The sequence below is a fragment of the Nyctereutes procyonoides genome, unplaced genomic scaffold, assembly GCF_905146905.1.
Source record: "Nyctereutes procyonoides isolate TBG_1078 unplaced genomic scaffold, NYPRO_anot_genome, whole genome shotgun sequence".
In the NCBI taxonomy this organism is placed as follows: domain Eukaryota; kingdom Metazoa; phylum Chordata; class Mammalia; order Carnivora; family Canidae; genus Nyctereutes; species Nyctereutes procyonoides.
Window position 1 is genome coordinate 4417665 of NW_026575052.1, and position 18023 is coordinate 4435687.

General features: G+C 56.2%; 1 protein-coding gene and 1 pseudogene across 1 annotated transcript in view; both read right to left on the bottom strand.

Moving 5' to 3' along the window:
- The window catches only part of PADI2 (peptidyl arginine deiminase 2), a 44769-nt gene extending 36410 nt beyond the window's left edge, over positions 1-8359 (bottom strand). The window contains exon 1 of the mRNA XM_055332290.1: positions 8170-8359. Coding sequence (XP_055188265.1) covers positions 8170-8261 — 92 coding nt within the window. The 5' untranslated portion in view covers positions 8262-8359. The remainder of the gene's footprint in view (positions 1-8169) is intronic.
- On the bottom strand, positions 628-748 carry LOC129514311 (small nucleolar RNA SNORA72; annotated as a pseudogene).
- Positions 8360-18023: the final 9664 nt, after the last annotated feature.

Consider the following 18023-nt stretch of genomic DNA (forward strand, 5'->3'; position numbering starts at 1 on the left):
GAGAACCGGCTCCCCGGGCCCACGGAGCACATGTTCTAGGGGAAGAGAGAGACGTTCAGGGGACTACACAGCGGATGATGATGCGGCTTTGGCTGTGAGAATGGCTCTACTATAGAAGCAGGGAGTGCCTTGACCTGGCCTGCAGGTCAAGGAGGGCTTCCTGGAGGAGGTGCCACTGGAGCTGAGGTCTAACCCTGGACTCTGAAGGACAGCAAGAATTAGCTATATCGGTGGATCTTAAATTTGGAGCGTGCATCAGCATTACCTTAAGGGCCTCGTAAAATACAGGTTGTGGGACCATCCTGTCTCTGACTCGCTGCTCTGGGGTGGAGCCTGAGAAACGTGGTTTACATTTCTTTTTCTCCCCTAGATTTGCAGAGGAACAATCGACAAATATAATTATTTATATTTAAAGTGTCCAGCATGATGACTTGCTATATATCCACATAAGGAATGAAACCGCGTTCCTTTCTTTTCTCGGTTTTGTGACTCATTTGATGGCAAATTAACAACGGTTACCTTCAAAAGTTATATGACCCCAAACGTGCTATCATTTCTCGAGGGTGATCAGATACCTGGAATCATAGACAACTTCCCACAGAAGAAGCTCGATAGAAGTCAGAGTTGGTGTATCACCAGCATTTATAAAACCCGGCCTAGGGAGGGAACGAGAACCGGCGATACACGCACGGTCTTAACATAGCGAACATTTAGCCTGTTAGAAACTGTGTTTCTAACAAGTTCCCAGGTGCTTCTGCTGCTGCTGCTGGTCCAGGGACCATAGTTTGAGAACCAGCGAATTGGACAAAGAGAGGAGGAAGAGGAGCAGAGACTTCCAGGCAGCAGGGACAGCCTGGGTGGGGGCCGAGGTGGACATCAGCCCGGGGCGTTGGAGGCAGCGGGGATCGGTGTGGCCGCAGTAGGTGAGCAAGGGGGAAGGAAGTGGCAGGAGGAGGGGACTCGGCTCGTGGCGAGGAGCTGGCCTTTCCACCTGAGGGCACTGAAGGCTTCTGGACTTTTTTTTGGGGGGGGGGGCATGGTTGTTTCTGCACTGCAGGCAGATCACCCAGGTGCAGGGTGGGGCACGCATTTCAGGAGAGCAACACTGGAAGTGGGGGACTGAGGGCGAAGGTGACCGCAGCGTCTGGGTGAGTCATGACAGTGGCATGGGACAGGGTGGTGGCCGTGGAAATGGACAGAAACGGCCAGTCGGTTGGTGTCAAACACAGGCGCTTTGAGCAAGACTGGAAAGCAGTGTCAGGGTAGAAGAGGATGTTTACTGAGTCCGGCCCAAGGGAACAGGCTCTGTGATCTAACATCTGCTCAGCCCCGCAAATGTCCCATGGCCTCTGGGGAGCCAGTCGGCCTCTCTGGTCTTCACTCACTCGGTGGCGAGGGTCACCAGCTTGGCCTCGCGGGGCTGGGGTGCCCACTCAGCCGCAGACTTGAGGGCATGACGTGTCTGCTCCTAGCTGGCGCCTGGCCCTCTCGGCTTATCCATCTGTCCCGGGCCTCGTTAACACCAGTCAGGGATCACCCCCCCTCCCCCAGTGAACCCAGCTCCTGGCAGCCTGGGTGTGACATCCTGCCCTCAGGTCTTTGCAGGAGTCTGAGGGGGGTTCGTGGGTGCCAACCTGGCATGCAGGCCCATGGCGAGCACCCTCAAGGGGAGGGATGAGGGGAGGAAGGCAAAGCCTCAACTTGGCAGGATGGGGGCTGGAGCCCTGAGGTGGGTAGCTGCCCTGGACGGGGGATGCGGCTATCTTCAGCCGGCCCCCCTTCTCTGCCTGGTGACCTCAGCCGCCTCGCACACCAGGCTTCCAGCTGCCCATCTCCTTACGGCAGAAACAATCTAATCTGCGGTCACTCCCTCCCCGGACACCTTCAGTAACCCCCCGCCGCCTGTGTAACAAAGTCTAACCCGCGAGCCTGGCAGTCGAAGCCCTGGTTTGAGCTCACTGACTCTCCAGCCCTACACTGTAGGCCACTGAGTCTGTGCCCTTTCTGCTCCCGTGTGTCCCAACTGTCCTGCCAGGTGCCTCTGCTCCCGCGTGGTATGACCTGGTCACACTGTGAACCCCTGTCCCTCCTTACAGCTCAATTGCCACCTCCTCCAGGAAGTCTTCCCTGATCCCAGCTGCCAGGACTCCTCCCTCCCTCCCCTTTGTTGGTGCTTTTAACGGCCCCTAAAACAAAGGTTCAACATTTCTCTCCCATGAGTGTTATGGATGCTTTGAAGCCAAAGCTCATTATTGTTTTAATAATGTTACAATAAGCCCAATACGAGGTCACGATAATGACTTTCTGAGGATTTAGCATGTGCCAGGGCCACCCGATCTCAGGCCATCCTTTTGAAACCCCATGAGGTCTGTATCAATATCATCCCCTTCTACAGAAGAGCATGTTGAGAGCTGCAGAGAGTGAGCACCTGGTCCACGTCTCAGAGACAGTAGGGGCAGCGCGTGAGGTAAACCCAAGCTCTCTGAGCTCCGTCCCAGTCTGGCTGCTGCCTTCCTGGGGGAGGATCCAGACCTTACAGTCTTCCCTAAAGGTCCTCTACAGGAGGGTGCGGGGATGTTGGGCCCGGCTCAGGAGCGGAGCAAATGAGAAGCCCTTAGGAGCCTCTAGAGCCCCCGACTTATTTTGGAGGTGGGGTCAGGGGCCCAGAGGAGGGACACCAAAGGCTTGGGTGAGTGACCTAGAGAGGCAGGCTTGGGCCCATCACAGCCTGGCCATGGAGCCTGGCACGGTGGGCAGGCAGCGCTGCCTCTGAAAACTGACCACCCCCACTGTCTCACAGGTGTCACCAGCTGTGGGGTGACACAGTGGTGAGCCTCTGCCACCGTGCTCCCCACCTGATGCAGGGCCCTCTGGGCAGGAACGGAAGGCTCTCGGGGACCCCAGCTCTGCAAGTGGTTAGGGGCTTACTCACAGGGTACCGGGTCCTCCTTAGGACCCTGCCACTCCCCAGGAACCAGCCCGAAACCAGAGCTGAGGAGCAGCTCCTGGCAAGACCTCCTTTTTAGGGTTGAGAGCGCTGGGTGCTGCCCTAATTTATGAGGCCACCTGACCTGGCCTGATTCCTCCCACCGTCATTCTCTCAGGAGCAAGCGCCGCTCTGGCCAAGCTCGGCCACATGCCCTTGACCTTCCACTGGCCAGTCCGACAGTGCTCATCCCTTGAGGCTGGGGGTGGAGAGCTCAGCCCAGTGAGAGGCCAATCTACATGCATCACTGGCCACCTCCATCCATTCATTCAATGAAGGAGCCCTTCATTGACTTGAGGGCTGGAGGTATATGGGAGCAGGGAGGGCAGCGGGCATGGAGGGGGACATGCCCCCAACATAAGTCCCAGAAGGCAGCCTGGCAGAGTGGTCAGGGGCCCGGGCCCAGCACTGTCACCATTCACCTGCTGTGTCAACTTGGACAAACATTCTTTATCTCAGTTTCCCCAAATAAGGGGGCATAAAATTGTTGTGAGGTCTAAACACATGTAAATTATTAAATGCACGTGAGATGAGCACGGAGGGCGTTAGGAAGGCAGTCTGGGACAGAATAACTGTTCACTAAACGCGAGGTAGAAATAGTAAGTAAATAAGATCTGCAAGGAGGAAAAATAGTACAGAGGTGGAGAGTGCCTGGGGCGTGAGGTAGGGCACCACGAAACGAGGGTAGTGATGAATGCTGCTCAGAGGAGCTGACGTCTGAGCTAAGCCTTGATGGATGAAAGGTCAGGCTTGCAGGAGTCTGAGGAATAGTACTCCGGGCAGAGGGATGAGCACATACAAAGGTCCTGTGGCACGAATGAGCTTGGTGTGGTCAAGTGCTAACAGCATCCACAATGTGGCCAGAATGGAGTGTGTGCAGGGTAGTCAGCAGGAGATGGGATCGGTGAGGCAGGGTCTGGCCCTCTCCAGGAAGGGGGACACCACGGCGCCCCACTTCTCTAATGCTTCTAACGGGATCACAGACCCCCCCCCCCCATCATCTTTCTCCTAAGGATGCTTTCTAAAATACTCACACCAACCAAGGGACAGGGAAGAAGTTTAAGAGGAGTCCAGGGAGTTAGATGGTGAATTTTGATTCTCCAGGCTCTTCCCCAAGGTGGGGTACGTATCTGTCCTCCTCCCCGTTTTCCCAGCATTTTCCTAAGCCCGCTCCTCCTGCCCTGATACCCTCTTCCCATCTGTTGCCAGAAAGTGATGGGCGAGACCCAGTCAGGAAAAATGGCTGGTCAGCCCCTGCCTCGGGGCATCCCCGGGGCGGGGGGGGGGGGGGGGATCACTCCCACCTCCCATCTCATCCTGAGGTCAAGTGTCACCAGGAGAATGCTGTGCAGAGGCAAGAGACAACCGTGAAGGTCATCTGTGCCCTGAAGCTCCTGCAGACTTTAAGAAAGAGATCCTGACCTTTCTCCACCAGACAGAAGGGGACACCTCTCACTCCCCCCTGGGCAGATGCACAAACCAAGGGAGGGACAGGAGAAGCTGTCTTCATGGCCCCGTTTGTGGGTCAGTGGGACAGTCAGGCACAGAGTGATCGCCCCCGTAACTTGACTCCAAGGCTGCCCTTCCTCTGGTCCCTCCCGGCCCCGGCCCCGGGGGTGTCTCCGCAGAGAAACCAAAGGGAAGAAAGAAGGGTGAAGCCAGCAGGGAGATGCCACTCGTGCTGCGCCCCCTCCAGCTTCAAGCCTAAATCAGATAGGGACCTGGGCCAGCCCCAGGGAGGAAGCAGCTGCCAGGTAAAGGGACCGTCGGGGAGATGGCATTGGGCAAGGCCTACATGTGCCAGATCTAAGATAAGATGCTTGGGGGAAGGAAACAGCAAGTACCTTTAACAACTGTCACAGAGTAAATCTCTAGAAAAAAAAAAAAATCCTGACTTCCTCTTTTCTGTGAATTTACTCATAGTTTACTGGAAACTAGCCCTCAGAATGTGCCCGGGTTGGGGCATCTCCCCCAAGGGGCCAGTGCGGCTCAGGAGACCCACCAGACGGTCTGCTGAGGAACGGGGCAGGCGAGGTCCCCCTTGGGCTGCAGGACGGGGAGCCATGTGTGCATCCCAGGAAAGGCGGCCCACGCCCTTGGGAAAGGGGGGGTGGGTGCTGACACCTGTTCATTCACTAGGGAGGTGAAGAGGCCAAATATACTCCCTTACTAACGGGGCATAGGGTCCACCAGGCCTTGTCGGAGACCCTGGGGGGGATCATGTGGGGTCTACAGTTGGAACCTGTGCCTGGGTCCAAAGGACTCCGTGGGAAGTGCGGGGCTGAAAGGGGGTGGGGGAAGCGAGTGTGGGCAATGGAGGGTGCAAGAGACGCAGGCCGGCCGAGGGGGTCACCCTGTTCAACTTGCTAATTTTAAAGTCACACAGTGGAGGCTAAGAGCGTGGGCTCTGGGGTGCCTGGGTGGCTCAGTGGTTGAGCCTGGGGCCTGATCCTGGAGACCTGGGATGGAGTCCCAGGTCGGGCTCCCTGCAGGGAACCTGTTTCTCCCTCTGCCCGTGTCTCTGCCTCTCTCTCTGCGTCTCTCATGAATAAATGAACAAAATCTTAAAAAAAAATTAAGAAAGCATGGGTTCTGAGTCAGATCTGGGCCCAAGTCCTGTGTGACATGGGGCACTGGTCTCACTTCTCTGAGCCTTGCTTCCTCATCTACAATATGGGATAATCTCAGCGTGACCCCCAAGGTCTGTGGTGAGGAAGATACAAGACAAGGCATCTGGTTTCTAAGTGCCCACTAATATCCCTGCTATTATTAATACTGACGCTAGCTCTTACTGCCACAGATGCCAGCGGCGACAGGAGCAGTCACAGTCCCGTCTCCTTCGTTCTGGAAGACGCTTCCTTCTAATAGACCAGTGGCTCTCAAAGGGTGGTGATTTTGTCCTCCTGCCAGGTGTCCGATGGCAGGGGGGCTGCTCCTGGCATCTAGGGGTGGGAAGCCAGGGCTGACGCTAAACACTGTACAAGGCACAGGACAGCCCCCCATGACAGAGGATTATCTGGCTCCAAATGCAGTAGCGCTGAGGGTCAGAACCCCTGCTCTAGGCCTGTCCTGTTCAGGACATGTGGATATCAAGCTAAAATTCAGCGAATCTGCCTGGAGATGTGCCGGAAGTATAAAATACATGTTGAATTTCAAAGGCTTAGTATGAAAAAGACAATGTGAACCATCTCATTAATCATCTTTATATTGATTATATTTCGGAACGCTAGTATTTTTGGATATACTGGTTTAAATAAAATATACTATGGAAATTAATTTCACATATTTTAATCCTAAAAAATGTGGCTGCTAGAAAATTAAAATTTACACAAGTGGCTCTGTTTGTGGCTGGCACTCTCTTTCTGCTGGACAGTGCTGGTCTACACTGCGCTCCTAATCTTGGGGGTGGTGGAGTCTTCAGTGAAGCGCAGCTGGGAGATGTGGGTCGTGGTGGCAGTGGCCGCTTTCTTGAGAAAGGACAAAAGGGATCATCACACCTCTGCCCCCTGCCAGAGGGAGGGTGAGTCCACACCTCCTCGCTCAGTGCCCCTGCTGGGGCTGGGCCTCTCTCTGCCAGGACAGGGGAGGGCAGGAGGCCCGAGCCCGGCCCCCTTCTTTTCTCCCCATCCCCCCACTGGAGGCACCATGCCAGCAGTTCGGGCTGCAGCAAAAATGCCCCAGTGAACAAACAGGCGGGTATAGGGACAGCTGAGGCTTACAGACCTGAGTGCACTGGCTCCCAGCCCACTCCCTGGCAGTGCCCAGTTTAGGACTGGGGGTGGGGAAGAGAGGTCTGGACCACACTCCCCTGCTGTGTTATGACCCTCAGAAACCACATTTGAGGTTTCCATGTGGACGACTGAGGCCAGGGGCAGATGAGCAGAGAGGGTCCCTGGTCTGTGTGGTGACAGGGCCCTTTGCCCTCACAGGAGGCTGGGGCCTAATGGTATCGGCATGGCCAGTGCCTGCTGAAAAGGTGGCAGGAGACTGGCTGGGCAGGGCTGCCAGGGCCACCGGAGGTGACAGAGAGGATGGGCTGGGGAGGGTGTGTGAGAAGACACGGGGATAGGATTTGGTGAGGGCCTGGGGGAGGCAGCTGTGCTCCAGATGACAGAATGACTTGGAAACAATAAGCCACGTTGGCACCTCCAGCTCAGCTCAAGGCACAGAGAGGTTAGGGGAGCTGCCCAAGGGTATCAGCATGGGATCCCACCTGAGAGTCCTGAGTGCTCCCCTCGTCAGCACTGACCCCTCCCCCTCTGGCAAGGGGGAGCATTTCACATGCTCTGATCGAATGCTCATGATCCTGCGGGGACTCTCTGCACCCCTTTACTCACACCAGACACACCTTCGCAAGGATGCCCCACAGAATATGGGTGGCGGACCACGGACTTGCCTGCTTCCTGGGGGCGGGGGGCAGTGGGGAGGGGCATGACCTCAATTCCCCCACCCTGTGTCCTGCCGCCGCCTCAGAAATCCTACACTCCACCAAAGTTTGGGCGCAAGAGAAGAGGGGAAGGAAACAGGGTCCAGAGTCAGGGGCGCCCTTCTGCCAAAGACCCTGCCTCTGCACCCTCCAGCCTGGCATATCAAAGTCCTCCCCAGCCCCAGGGTGAAGTCAGGGGAAGGCATTCGGGGACAAGCAGCTCACAGCCAGTGCCTGGGGACAGGCCACCAGCAGCAGCCCCCACTGGGCGAAATTGGAGCCTGAGTATCCCCCAGGGCCAGATCCCGCCCCAGGGCAGCTCCCCTCTGGCCTGGCCCCAGCCCGCATCCGGGCAAATCCTGGAGGAAGCTCATCTGAGGTGGGTGGTGAGTCAGAAGGGTCTGAGGGGAGGGGGAGGGTGGAGGGGAGAGGAAGGGGGAAGAGCAGGGGTCCCCTGGGGTGTCCTGGGAGAGGGCCTGGGGCGGGTCAGCCCACGGAAGACTGGGGTCCAGGGGAGGGGCTCTGGGAAAGGAGAGACGACGGAGCTGGGTCTGTGTCAGGGTCTCAGGATTTCGGGGAGGCTGCCAGTGTGGGGGCGGCCAGGTTTCTGGGTGTCTTAGGATTTCTGGGTGCAGGGGCCTCGGGATGAGGAGCAGCTGGCGCTGGAGGAAGGCGGTCGCGTCCCCAGCCCCGAGGAGGGCCTCGGGGTTTCTGGGGCCGAGAGGGGGGTGTCGGGCCGCGGCGGGCCCCCGCTCACCTGTACACATCCGTCCAGAGGTAGGTACCCAGCACGTACACCGCCTCGACGCGGCTCCCGTACTGCAGCCGCACGGTCCTCTCGCGCAGCATCTTCCCGCAGCGCAGAGCCGGGCCTCGCTGGTCGGGGTCGGGGTCGGGGTCGGGTCCCGCCGGGGCACCTGCCGGAGCACCTGCCGCACAGGTGCACCCACTCCCGCGGCGGCGGCCCCGCGCTCCGCCTTATCTAGGGCCGGGGGGCGGGGCGGGCGGGCGGCCTCCTCGCGCAGTGGGCCGCGGGCCCGTCCGTCAAGCGTGGCCACGCCCCCACGCTCCCCGCCCGCGCCCCCCGCCCCGCCCGCGACCCGGGTGAGGTCAGCGGTTGCCAATTTCCTCCCTCCCTCGGTTGCTTCGCTCCCTCCGCTCCCTTGCAGTGGGCTCCCGGCCACCGGGCCCAGGACGCAGGGCCACTGTCCCCTCCGGGCGCCCCCAGCTTTTCAGGGCAGATCGTGCAGCGGCGGTGGGGCGAGGACGGGAAGCGATGGGAGCCCAGGGGGGTGGGCGCCCAGCCTGGGGTCCCGACCTGAGCCTTCCCTAACGGGGCGTTTGCAAAGTAAGGGCACGGGAGCAGAGGGCGTGGCCAGGAAGCCAGATACAGGCTGAGGTCCCCTGCACCCCCAACCACCAGGGTTAGGGTGAGGACTGGGGAGGGAGGGGTTGGCAGGGGCACCCAGCAGCCTCCAGGGTCAGAATGCCCAGCCAGGGCCTCGCGGGGTGGGGCGCTTCTTCCACCAGGAGTGGTCAGGTGTGGGGGTGAGAAGGGCCATCCTGGCTGTGGAAGATGGAGGAGCCCCTGGGGCCGGGGGGCTGGAGGCCACTGGCGAGGAGGGCATTGATGGGAGCAGCGTTTGTGGACTGAATATGGATGTTCTGGGGACGGACAGTGAGGAATCCGGTTCTGGCCTGGGCCACTGGGTAAAGGAGGGTGCCACTGCAGGGGCCGGTTTGTGTTTTGGGGGGTACAAGGTGACATCCAGTGGGTTCGGTCCCCACCCCTGTCTCAGACCCTTCCAGCCCTGAAGCTAAGCCAGGGCCTAGTCAGATAATTCAACCAGGTGTGAGTAAGTGGTCCTCTGTAGAGGGGACAGGAGCCGGGAGGTGGACGGTGGACTGGGATGGGTAAGGGGACAGGTTACAAGAAGGACGGGGTGGGGGCAGCCTGGAGGGGGGTGCATGTTTCAGAAGGGGGTAAGCTTGCTGGGGGAATGGGAGCCCTGGGAGGCAGTGCAGGGTGGAGGCTCACAAGTTCCCCGGGGCTGAGACACACCTAGCCTCTGACCCCAGTGGCCTTTTTGAGGAGGCCCAAATTAGGAGGTGGTGATGAGCCCAGCTGCTGGTGGGTGCCAGGATCTTGGAGGAATGTGGGCAGACAAAGGGGAAGGTCTGAGTTGGGCTGGGGGCGGGGCACCCGCCCACAAAGGCTCACAGACCCAGGGAGACGCTGGTAAATTTTGAAGGGCTCCTGGCAGTGCCAAGTGAGTGCACCATCCATCAGGAGGCAGCTCGAGCATAGTTACCTGCCAAAGAGGCAAAAACGTGTGCACCCTGGAGCTGACTCTGAGGGTCCCCCCCAGGTGGGCTCTTGTCTGGGCATCCCTCTCCTGGAATTACATTTGAGTCCCTACTTCATGGCAGATACTTGGCAGATGCCAGGGTTCCCACCTTCCCGGGGATCACAGAGCATGACACCCTCATCTCACCCACGGGGCAACGAGGGCCCAGAGTGGGGGGGGTTGGGAAGGGACACAGAACCCCTACCGAGGCCCTGGCAGGTCACAACAGTGATAACGTCAAGCAAGCGGTGGTGATTGCCAGGAGAGAAGGAGTAACAGCGGGCCCTTAATGCGTTCTTTCTGTGTGCCAGGCACTGTTCCAGCGGCACTTTTCATGTATTAGAATTAGATCATTGTACCCTCCCGATAACCCCGCCGCTTTGCAGATGAAGAAGTGAGCTGCCCAAAGGTTAAGGAATTTGCCCTCAGACTCCCAGCTCCCAAGAGTGGCAGGGCCGGGGTAGGAGCTCGCATGGCCCTGGGGGCAAGGGGGCTGGGGCAGGGGCAGAGCAGGTAAGAGCAGAGAAGGAACGTGGTCTTTTTTTTTTTTTTTAAGATGTTATTCATTCATTCATGAGAGACACACAAGAGAGGCAGAGACACAGGTGGAGGGAGAAGCAGGCTCCCTGCGGGGAGCCCGATGCGGGACTCGATCCCGGGACCCTGGGATCACAACCTGAGCTGAAGGCAGATGCTTTTCAGGTGCCCTGGGAACGTTGTCTCTTAATTGGTAGGTGAAGAAACACAAATTCTAGTTCCTTGGTGGGGACTGCCTCTGTGGGGCCCTGGACAATTCGCCCTGCCACTTGGTGCCTCATTTTTGTCATCTGTGAACAACTGACCTCTCAGCATAGATGTGAGGATGGTGTTAAATGAGACCATGTGTGGAAAACACAGTGCCTGGCACAAGCAAGCACTCAAGAGATGAAAGTCCCTCTCCGTAAAAAAACCCAACTTGGACCCGGTGGACCCAGTTTCGGGGTTCCTGCCCCTGGCTCAGGGCCTGCGATGGGTGTTGGGCTGCAGTGGCTGGTTGGTGTGAGGGGAGCCTCCCGGTGCCCAAGGGTTTAAAATAGCTGAAGTGGTCACAGCTGTTGGTGGATTCAGGGCCGGAGGTCTCACGCATCACGGCTGCTCCCACCTCTCCCCCGGGGGCCCGGAAGAGCCGCGGGGCATCTCATTGTGCCTTTTGGGGAATGCCAACAAAGAGCAGGCTTAGCTTGGGTCAGTTGCTGGCACTGATCCGCACCCCACGCCCCCAACTCCGGCTCCTGTCAAGTGTGTGGCTGGAGAGCCTGGGCTGGGAGGGCTCCTGTGAGCTGTTCTGTGCTGTGATCCTTTCCCGGGGGTCTGTCTCCCTGTGCCAGGCCTCGGGGAGATGACTCGGACATCTTACGGGCCTGCTTTGAGGAGAGTGACAGCTCACTGAGGGCATCGTTCATGCAAGAATTTCAAAAGAAAGAAACATAAAATAATGCCTGCTTATTACAGAAAAAGAAAAAAGAATGTGATCACCCATGACCTCAGGACCAGAGACACCACTGTTCACTTTTTTTTTGAGTACGGTCTTGCAGGGCTGGCCTGACGCAGTCCAGTGCTACTGTGGGTGACGGTGCTTGCGGGCTGAGCCCTTAGGCTCTGCCAGGAGCCGCTCTGAGGGCTTTGCACCTCTTAGCTCATTTAATCCTCCAACAACCCTATGAGCTGGGAGCTATTATTATTCCCAATTTGCACAGAGGTACCAACTGGTCTGGCGGTGAAGAGCAGGCATGGCCTTTGGACTCGGCAAAGCAGGGGTCAAGTCCAGTTCTGCTCCTCACTAGCTACGGGACCTCTCTGGACCTTGGTTTCTTCTTCCTTATGGGAGACGCTGGCAGTGCCCAGCCGGCAGGGTTGTAAGGAATAACGAGGCGATACACATAGTAACGTGCTTAGCTCATCAGAGCCCAGTTCCAACTAAGTCCAGTAGATGATGGCTACTTTCTAGATGCACGTTTTGGACTGTACGTGCTACTCTATAACACACTTTTAAAAAGCCTCTGCAGTTTATCACAGCATGTATTCCTAAGGTCTATCATCATCCGCCTTTATATTGTCCAGAACTTCAGAGTTTGCAGATGAAACCGAGGTTCTGATTAGCCAAGGAGACTCAGACAGGGAAGGAGATTGGAGAGAGAGGTCACCCAGCCGGAGAGCAAATGGAAGAATGCAGAGCAAGGAGTGGATGATATTTAGTGAGCGCCACTGTGTGCCAGGCTGTACCAGGCATCGGGTGGTCTACGATGTAAAAACAGGTCGCTGTGGCCATTCTTGGGAAGGAGAGGGCAGGAGCAGAGGAGCGCCCTTGAGCACTGCTGGGGAGGAAGAACTTTTCTCTACCGTTCAAGATTCTTCTAGCTGGTCTAAATCAAACTGACATGAGACAGATTAATGAGAGAAAATCAAGCAAAGTTTAAGAGCATGTGTGTCTACCTTCTGTATACATGGGGGAGACTCTGGGAAACGGAATAACTCCCGAAGTGGCTGAAGTCATCACCTTAAGTGCCATGCCCAGCTAAACACAAAAGAAGGGGCTGGGGTAGGGGCAGTCAGTTATGGGAGGTGACCAGGAAAAGCACAGGCGACAAGGGTCAGATTGTTATGCAGGTTTAAGTCCATGCTTTCTCCACTTATAGAGTTTCTAGAGATTTAGAGTCACTCCCCTATTCCTGGTACAGGGAGGGAGACACTCTTACACATGGAGCTTCCCTTTTACACATTAAATTAAATGCCTCTTATGAAATGGTAACTTCTATCAGTTTTTAGAACTTCTCTTTTCTCTTGTGTTTGCAGTTTCTTAAAAAATAACCAGTTTAATGTAATCAATATGCCCCGAAGGCCTCCTATTACGGGGTGGCAAAATTTGCTCCCCTATATTACCACTAGGCCCCCGGAAGCCACTCAGGCAGATGCCTGAATCTAAGGCTCTTCTATACAGAAATTCTGGAGGGGCCGCTGAACCAGGACTTGGGGACCCAGAGGAGGAGTGCAGGGCTGCCTTGTAGATGAGGGGAGGGGGCCATGATCCTAGGTGAGACTTGAAGTGTGGGCTGCTGGGGAGGAGGAGTTGAGAAGCGTGTTCCGGACAAAGGCGAGTATACATCCAAGGGTCTAGTGAGTTCCATCTGGCCAATGTCTGGGTAGGGCAGGGGCTGGCCTGGCCAACACTAGGTCACACAGTGCCTTCTAAGTCATAGGAAGGACTGTTGGCTTTATCTTTTTTTTTTAAATTTTTATTTATTTATGATAGTCACAGAGAGAAAGAGAGAGAGAGAGAGAGAGAGAGAGAGAGAGAGAGAGAGGCGCAGAGACATAGGCAGAGGGAGAAGCAGGCTCCATGCACCGGGAGCCCGACGTGGGATTCAATCCTGGGTCTCCAGGATCGCGCCCTGGGCCAAAGGCAGGCGCCAAACTGCTGCGCCACCCAGGGATCCCTGTTGGCTTTATCTTAAGATTGTGGGAAAGCCTCGCAAGGGCCTTGAAACATGGCAAATGACTTGATGGGTGGTTTAGGAAAATCATTCTGGTTGCGGCGTAGAGCTGGATTTGACAGGAATTCTTCTTCTTCTTCTTCTTTTTTTAAGATTTTATTATTTATTTATTCATGAGAGACCACACAGAGAGGCAGAGACACAAACAGAAGGAGAAGCAGGCACCCTGCGAGGAGCTTGATGTGGGACCCCAGGATCATGCCCTGAGCCAAAGGCAGATGCTCAACCACCGAGCCACCCAGGCGTCCCTTGACAGGAGTTCTGATAGGAGGCCAGAGTGGGGAGGTGATGGGCCATCCGTCCTCAAGGCAGCTCCTCTGTGCCCAGGGACCTCCCCCCACTCTGCCCTCAAGAGCAGCTCCCGACGCCCTGGGTCTTTCCTTGCTCCCTCACATCCCCTTTCTGCAGCAAAGCCCACCCCATGATCCCACTCTCTCAGAAGGGGTCTCTGGCCAGCCAGTGAGGGAGGGGCTCTGGGATGGGCCAGTAAGTCCACTTCTGTCTCAGCTCTCAGGCCTGTTGCCATTCCACTCAGAGGAAGGGAAGGGCTGCTGTGATACATTTACACAGTGGCTTGAGCAATGCGGTCATTTCACCTTTAGTACCATAGCACTCAGGGACACCTGAGTGTGGGGGATGGGGAGAGGGAAAGAATGACTTAGTTTTAGAGGGTGGGGAGGGGCCAAGGGAGAGAGAGAATCTCAAGCTGACTCCCCACACTGAGTGCAGAGGCTGATATGGGGCCGATCCCACAACCCTGAGATGATGATCTAAGTCAGAATCAAGAGTCAGATGCTTAACCAACGGAGCCACCCAGGTGTCCCAAGAGATGCTTATTTTAAGGAATTGCTTCATGCTGTTATTGGGGCTGGCAATTCTGAAATTTGTAGAGTTGGACTGCAGGCTAGCTGGAAATTCAGAGCTGCTGTTCCTGTCTTGAGTCCGAAATCTGCAGGATGGAAACCCAGGCAGAGTCTCTGTGTCGCAATCTGGAAGCAGATTTGCTTCCACGAGAAACCTCTTTGGTCTTAAGGTCTCGGACAGATTGAAGGAGGCCCACCCGCATCGTGGAGGTGAGCTGCTTTTCTCAAAGTCTGCTGATTGAAATGTTAAATCGCGTCTAAAAAGAAGACCTCGGGGAGCCTGGGTGGCTCAGTCGGGTAAGTGGGTAAGTGTCTGCCTTCAGCTCGGGTCATGATCCCAGAGTCCTGGGATCGAGGCCCCCACATCCTGCTCCCTGCTCAGTGGGGAGCCTGCTTCTCCCTCTCCCTCTGCCTGCTGCTCCCCCTCCATGTGCTCGCACTTGCTCTCTGTCAAATAATTTTTTTTAAAAATAAAGAGAATACCCCCACAGCAACATTTAGTTTAGTGTTTGACTAAACAATTGGCATCAGAGTCCAGCCAAATGGACGCATAAAATTTACCATCACAGCGCCGAAAAGCAGGCTAAGGCTTTGGTTCACTAGGCCACCATCTATGGGGCACTGATTTCCTGCCAGTCATCCCTGCCACAACCTCAGAGGGAAGTACTTTCATTACCCTCATTTTACGTTTCCAAGGTACAATGACTTGCGCAGCATCCTGTCCCCAGTCCTTAAGATTCAAACGCAGGTCAGGGGGAGGACAGAGCTTGGATGCAACCCTCCACACCCCGAAAACAAAGCTGCAAAGGTAAATCCCAAGGGAGATGGATGTAATGGGCCAAATCTCTGAAAAGCTGCCGAGGGGCCAGAGAAAACTGACTCCGTCTATTTGTTGTGCTGCTCGGCGTGGCAGGCAGCCTCCGGCCCACTGAGCCACCGAGCGTTTGATATGTGGCCAGTCCGAATGGAGATGTACGGTGAGAGAAAGATACAGATTTTGGAGACTGTGCGTAATTAAAGTAAAAAAGGTAATTAAAAAAATTGACTACATGTGCGAGTGATAATATTTTGTATATATTGGATTGGATAAAACATATTATTAAAATGATTTGTACCTAGTTATTTTGATTTCCTTTTTTTTTAATTTTGATTTTCAAAACATAGCTGTTGGAAAGTTTTACTTGACGCGTGAGACGTGCAATCGGGGCTTGCACATTTCTGTTGGAAGTGCTGGTCTAGACTCTTCTAAACTGTTAGGCGGGGGCTGCGGCCGCCTTGCTCATGATGGTCGCTCCTGGGTTGAGCCTTTGTGCCTAGACGTAAACGTTGGGTGAGGAGAGAGGAATGCCCTGGGGTTCTCAGGGGGCAGCAGGCTCCAAGGCAAGAAGTTTCGAAAAGGAAAAGGTGGCAGAGGAGGAAGAAAGGATGACCACGAGGTGGCACCAGAGCCCCAGCTTAGGAGCAGAGGCACGGTACCAGGGGACATTATGCTGCCCCATGGAGGAAGCCACCTGTCTCTGTCTTAGAGCCTCCCTTTAGCTTTTGGGATCCTCCCCCGACTGGGTGGTTGGAGTCGGGCTTTAGGGACTCCATTCATGGGAGGTCAGTGGCAGGGACCCCCTCCCTGGACAGAGGGGCGGGGAGGGACAGCGACCTGCCCAAGGTCTCACAGTCTACCAGGTGCTCTGAGCCTCATCCTCTGGGTCCATCCTGTTGTCTTACCGCCTTGGTCCTGTGGGCCTGGTTGCTGATTCCTTCTAATAAGCACTTGATCAATAATCACTGAGCGTGCATCATCACTGGGCTGGGCCGGAGGACGGACGTGAGTCCCTCCTTACAAGCGACCTAGCAGGGCTGCCACAAGCACTCGCACGCGTGTGCACACACACACCCCTTTTTATAAGAACTTCTTGGGCATCCACAGCTACCTGGAGGCAGGCGCTGTGATCATTCCTGCCACATCCCACACGTGGTTAAACTCTCCATCTCCAGAATCAGTCCACCTGGATGAAATCCCAGCCCTGCCACCTGCTGGCTTCTGAGACCTTGGACAAGTTGTTTTACATGAGTCTTGGTTTTCTCAACTGTGAAATGAGGGTACCCGCGGCACCCACTTCCGAGGCTGTGGTGAGGTGGCGACGAGAGAAGACATAAAGGGGACCAGGCACGTAGCAAATGCTCGATTCATCTTGCTTGTGGTTTTAGGGGGCATCACGCGAGGCCTCTGCTGACCAGTGCTCCCGCAAAGGCATCAGCTAAGTACCAGGGAGGGAGGGCACAGGCCTGGGGTGGGTCCCCCTGGACGTGTATCCTGCTAGAGAAATTTAGTGCAAGTGGTTTACCTGAGAGGCCGTCCCAGGAAGCACCAGTAAGGGAGTGAGGAGTTGAGGTAGGAAAGATGAGGGAGTCAGTGGGCAGAGTGGTGTCCAATTTGCCACTGTAGGCCCCTGCCGTTTGGGGTGTTCTCTGGGACGCAGCGTGGAACATGAACTCAGAGCTGTCCCGGAGAGGGGAGATGGAGCTGGGGTGTCCATCCTCCAGCTGAATCACCGGGGGAGGGCCGCACCTGGGGGGAAGTGGGGTAATTCCTCAGCTCTCCCGGTCTGTGGCCTTCCATCAGGTGAAGAGCTACAGGTGCGGTCGGAAGGCCGGCTGGGACGCACAGCCTCTGCTCCACAGGGGAGGGAAACGTTAAGTCAAGCCAAGAAGGGAAGACTTTCTGGAAGAGGTGGCTCCAGAATTCACCTTTGGCAGGTGGGTAAGAGTTTGATGATGGCATTCCTGGCAGGAGGCAGAGCACGGCCAAGGAAGGTGAGGGTACACGGTGGGGAGATGTTTGGGGGGCAGGGCTGAGAAGAGTCTGGGGTCAGGCCATGGAGGCTTTGAGTGTCAGGCTGGGGAACCTGGTGGCTGGATTCTTTGGGCTCTAGGGAGCCATGGAAGGGAGGGTCACCCTGGCTGCTGGGGAGGGTGGGCAGGGGGGTCTCCCGAGGGCAGGTGGGAGGCTGTGCTAGAGGGGACACGGGATGACGGCTCGGCTGGGACAGTGGGGTCCAGCTTAGAGGGAAGCGAAGTGGAGTTAAGAACTTTCTGGGGGCAGGTCCTGGAAGTTGCGGAGGCTGGAGCCCTTTCTGTCCCTCCCGGGGACAGAACCCTCAGGTGAGCTCCTTTCTGGGGGCGATGCTCACCTTCCAGCAGGCGGCGCCACTGGCACAGAAACCTCAGCTTCTTAGCGCTCCTAGAAGGAAGAAGGGCCCCCTCCTCTTGGCGCTGAGCGAGGGAATCAGGTGGATTCCACTCCTTAGCGGAGGCGTTGAGACCTTGGAAGATAGAGCCAGCAGCCTGGGTTGGGCGGGCCTGCATTTAAATCCTAGCGCCACGTTTATCTGTGTGTCTTTAGCTTTCCATCCTCCCATCCGGGGAACACAGGTGATGAAAGTGTCTTCTCCAGATGATTGTTACAAGGATGAAATGAAATATAGCACATTAAAGCCCCTGGCACATAGTAGGTGCTCAGAAAACGGTGGGCAAGTCCTGGAAACGGCCGCCAGCCTTGAGGGCTGAGGCCCAAGGGACAGGAACAGCCCCGAGACCAGGGCTTGCCCGAGGTCGCCAGCCCATCTGCACGGATGGTGGACCCTGAAGTCACTGGGGAAGGGGAGCGGTGACCTGAGTTTCATCTCCACAGCTATTGCTACCTGGGTGTCACCGTGAGTTCCTGGGGTCCTTGCGGGTGGCCTTTCTGCCTAGAGATTATTTGGTCTCCTTTGGTTTTCCAAAATTAACATTCAATTTCTGAGAGTTATAAATCCCATAATCCCGCTTCAGCGTTTGAGGTCAGAGTAAAAATCTTTCACGAATCGAGCAACT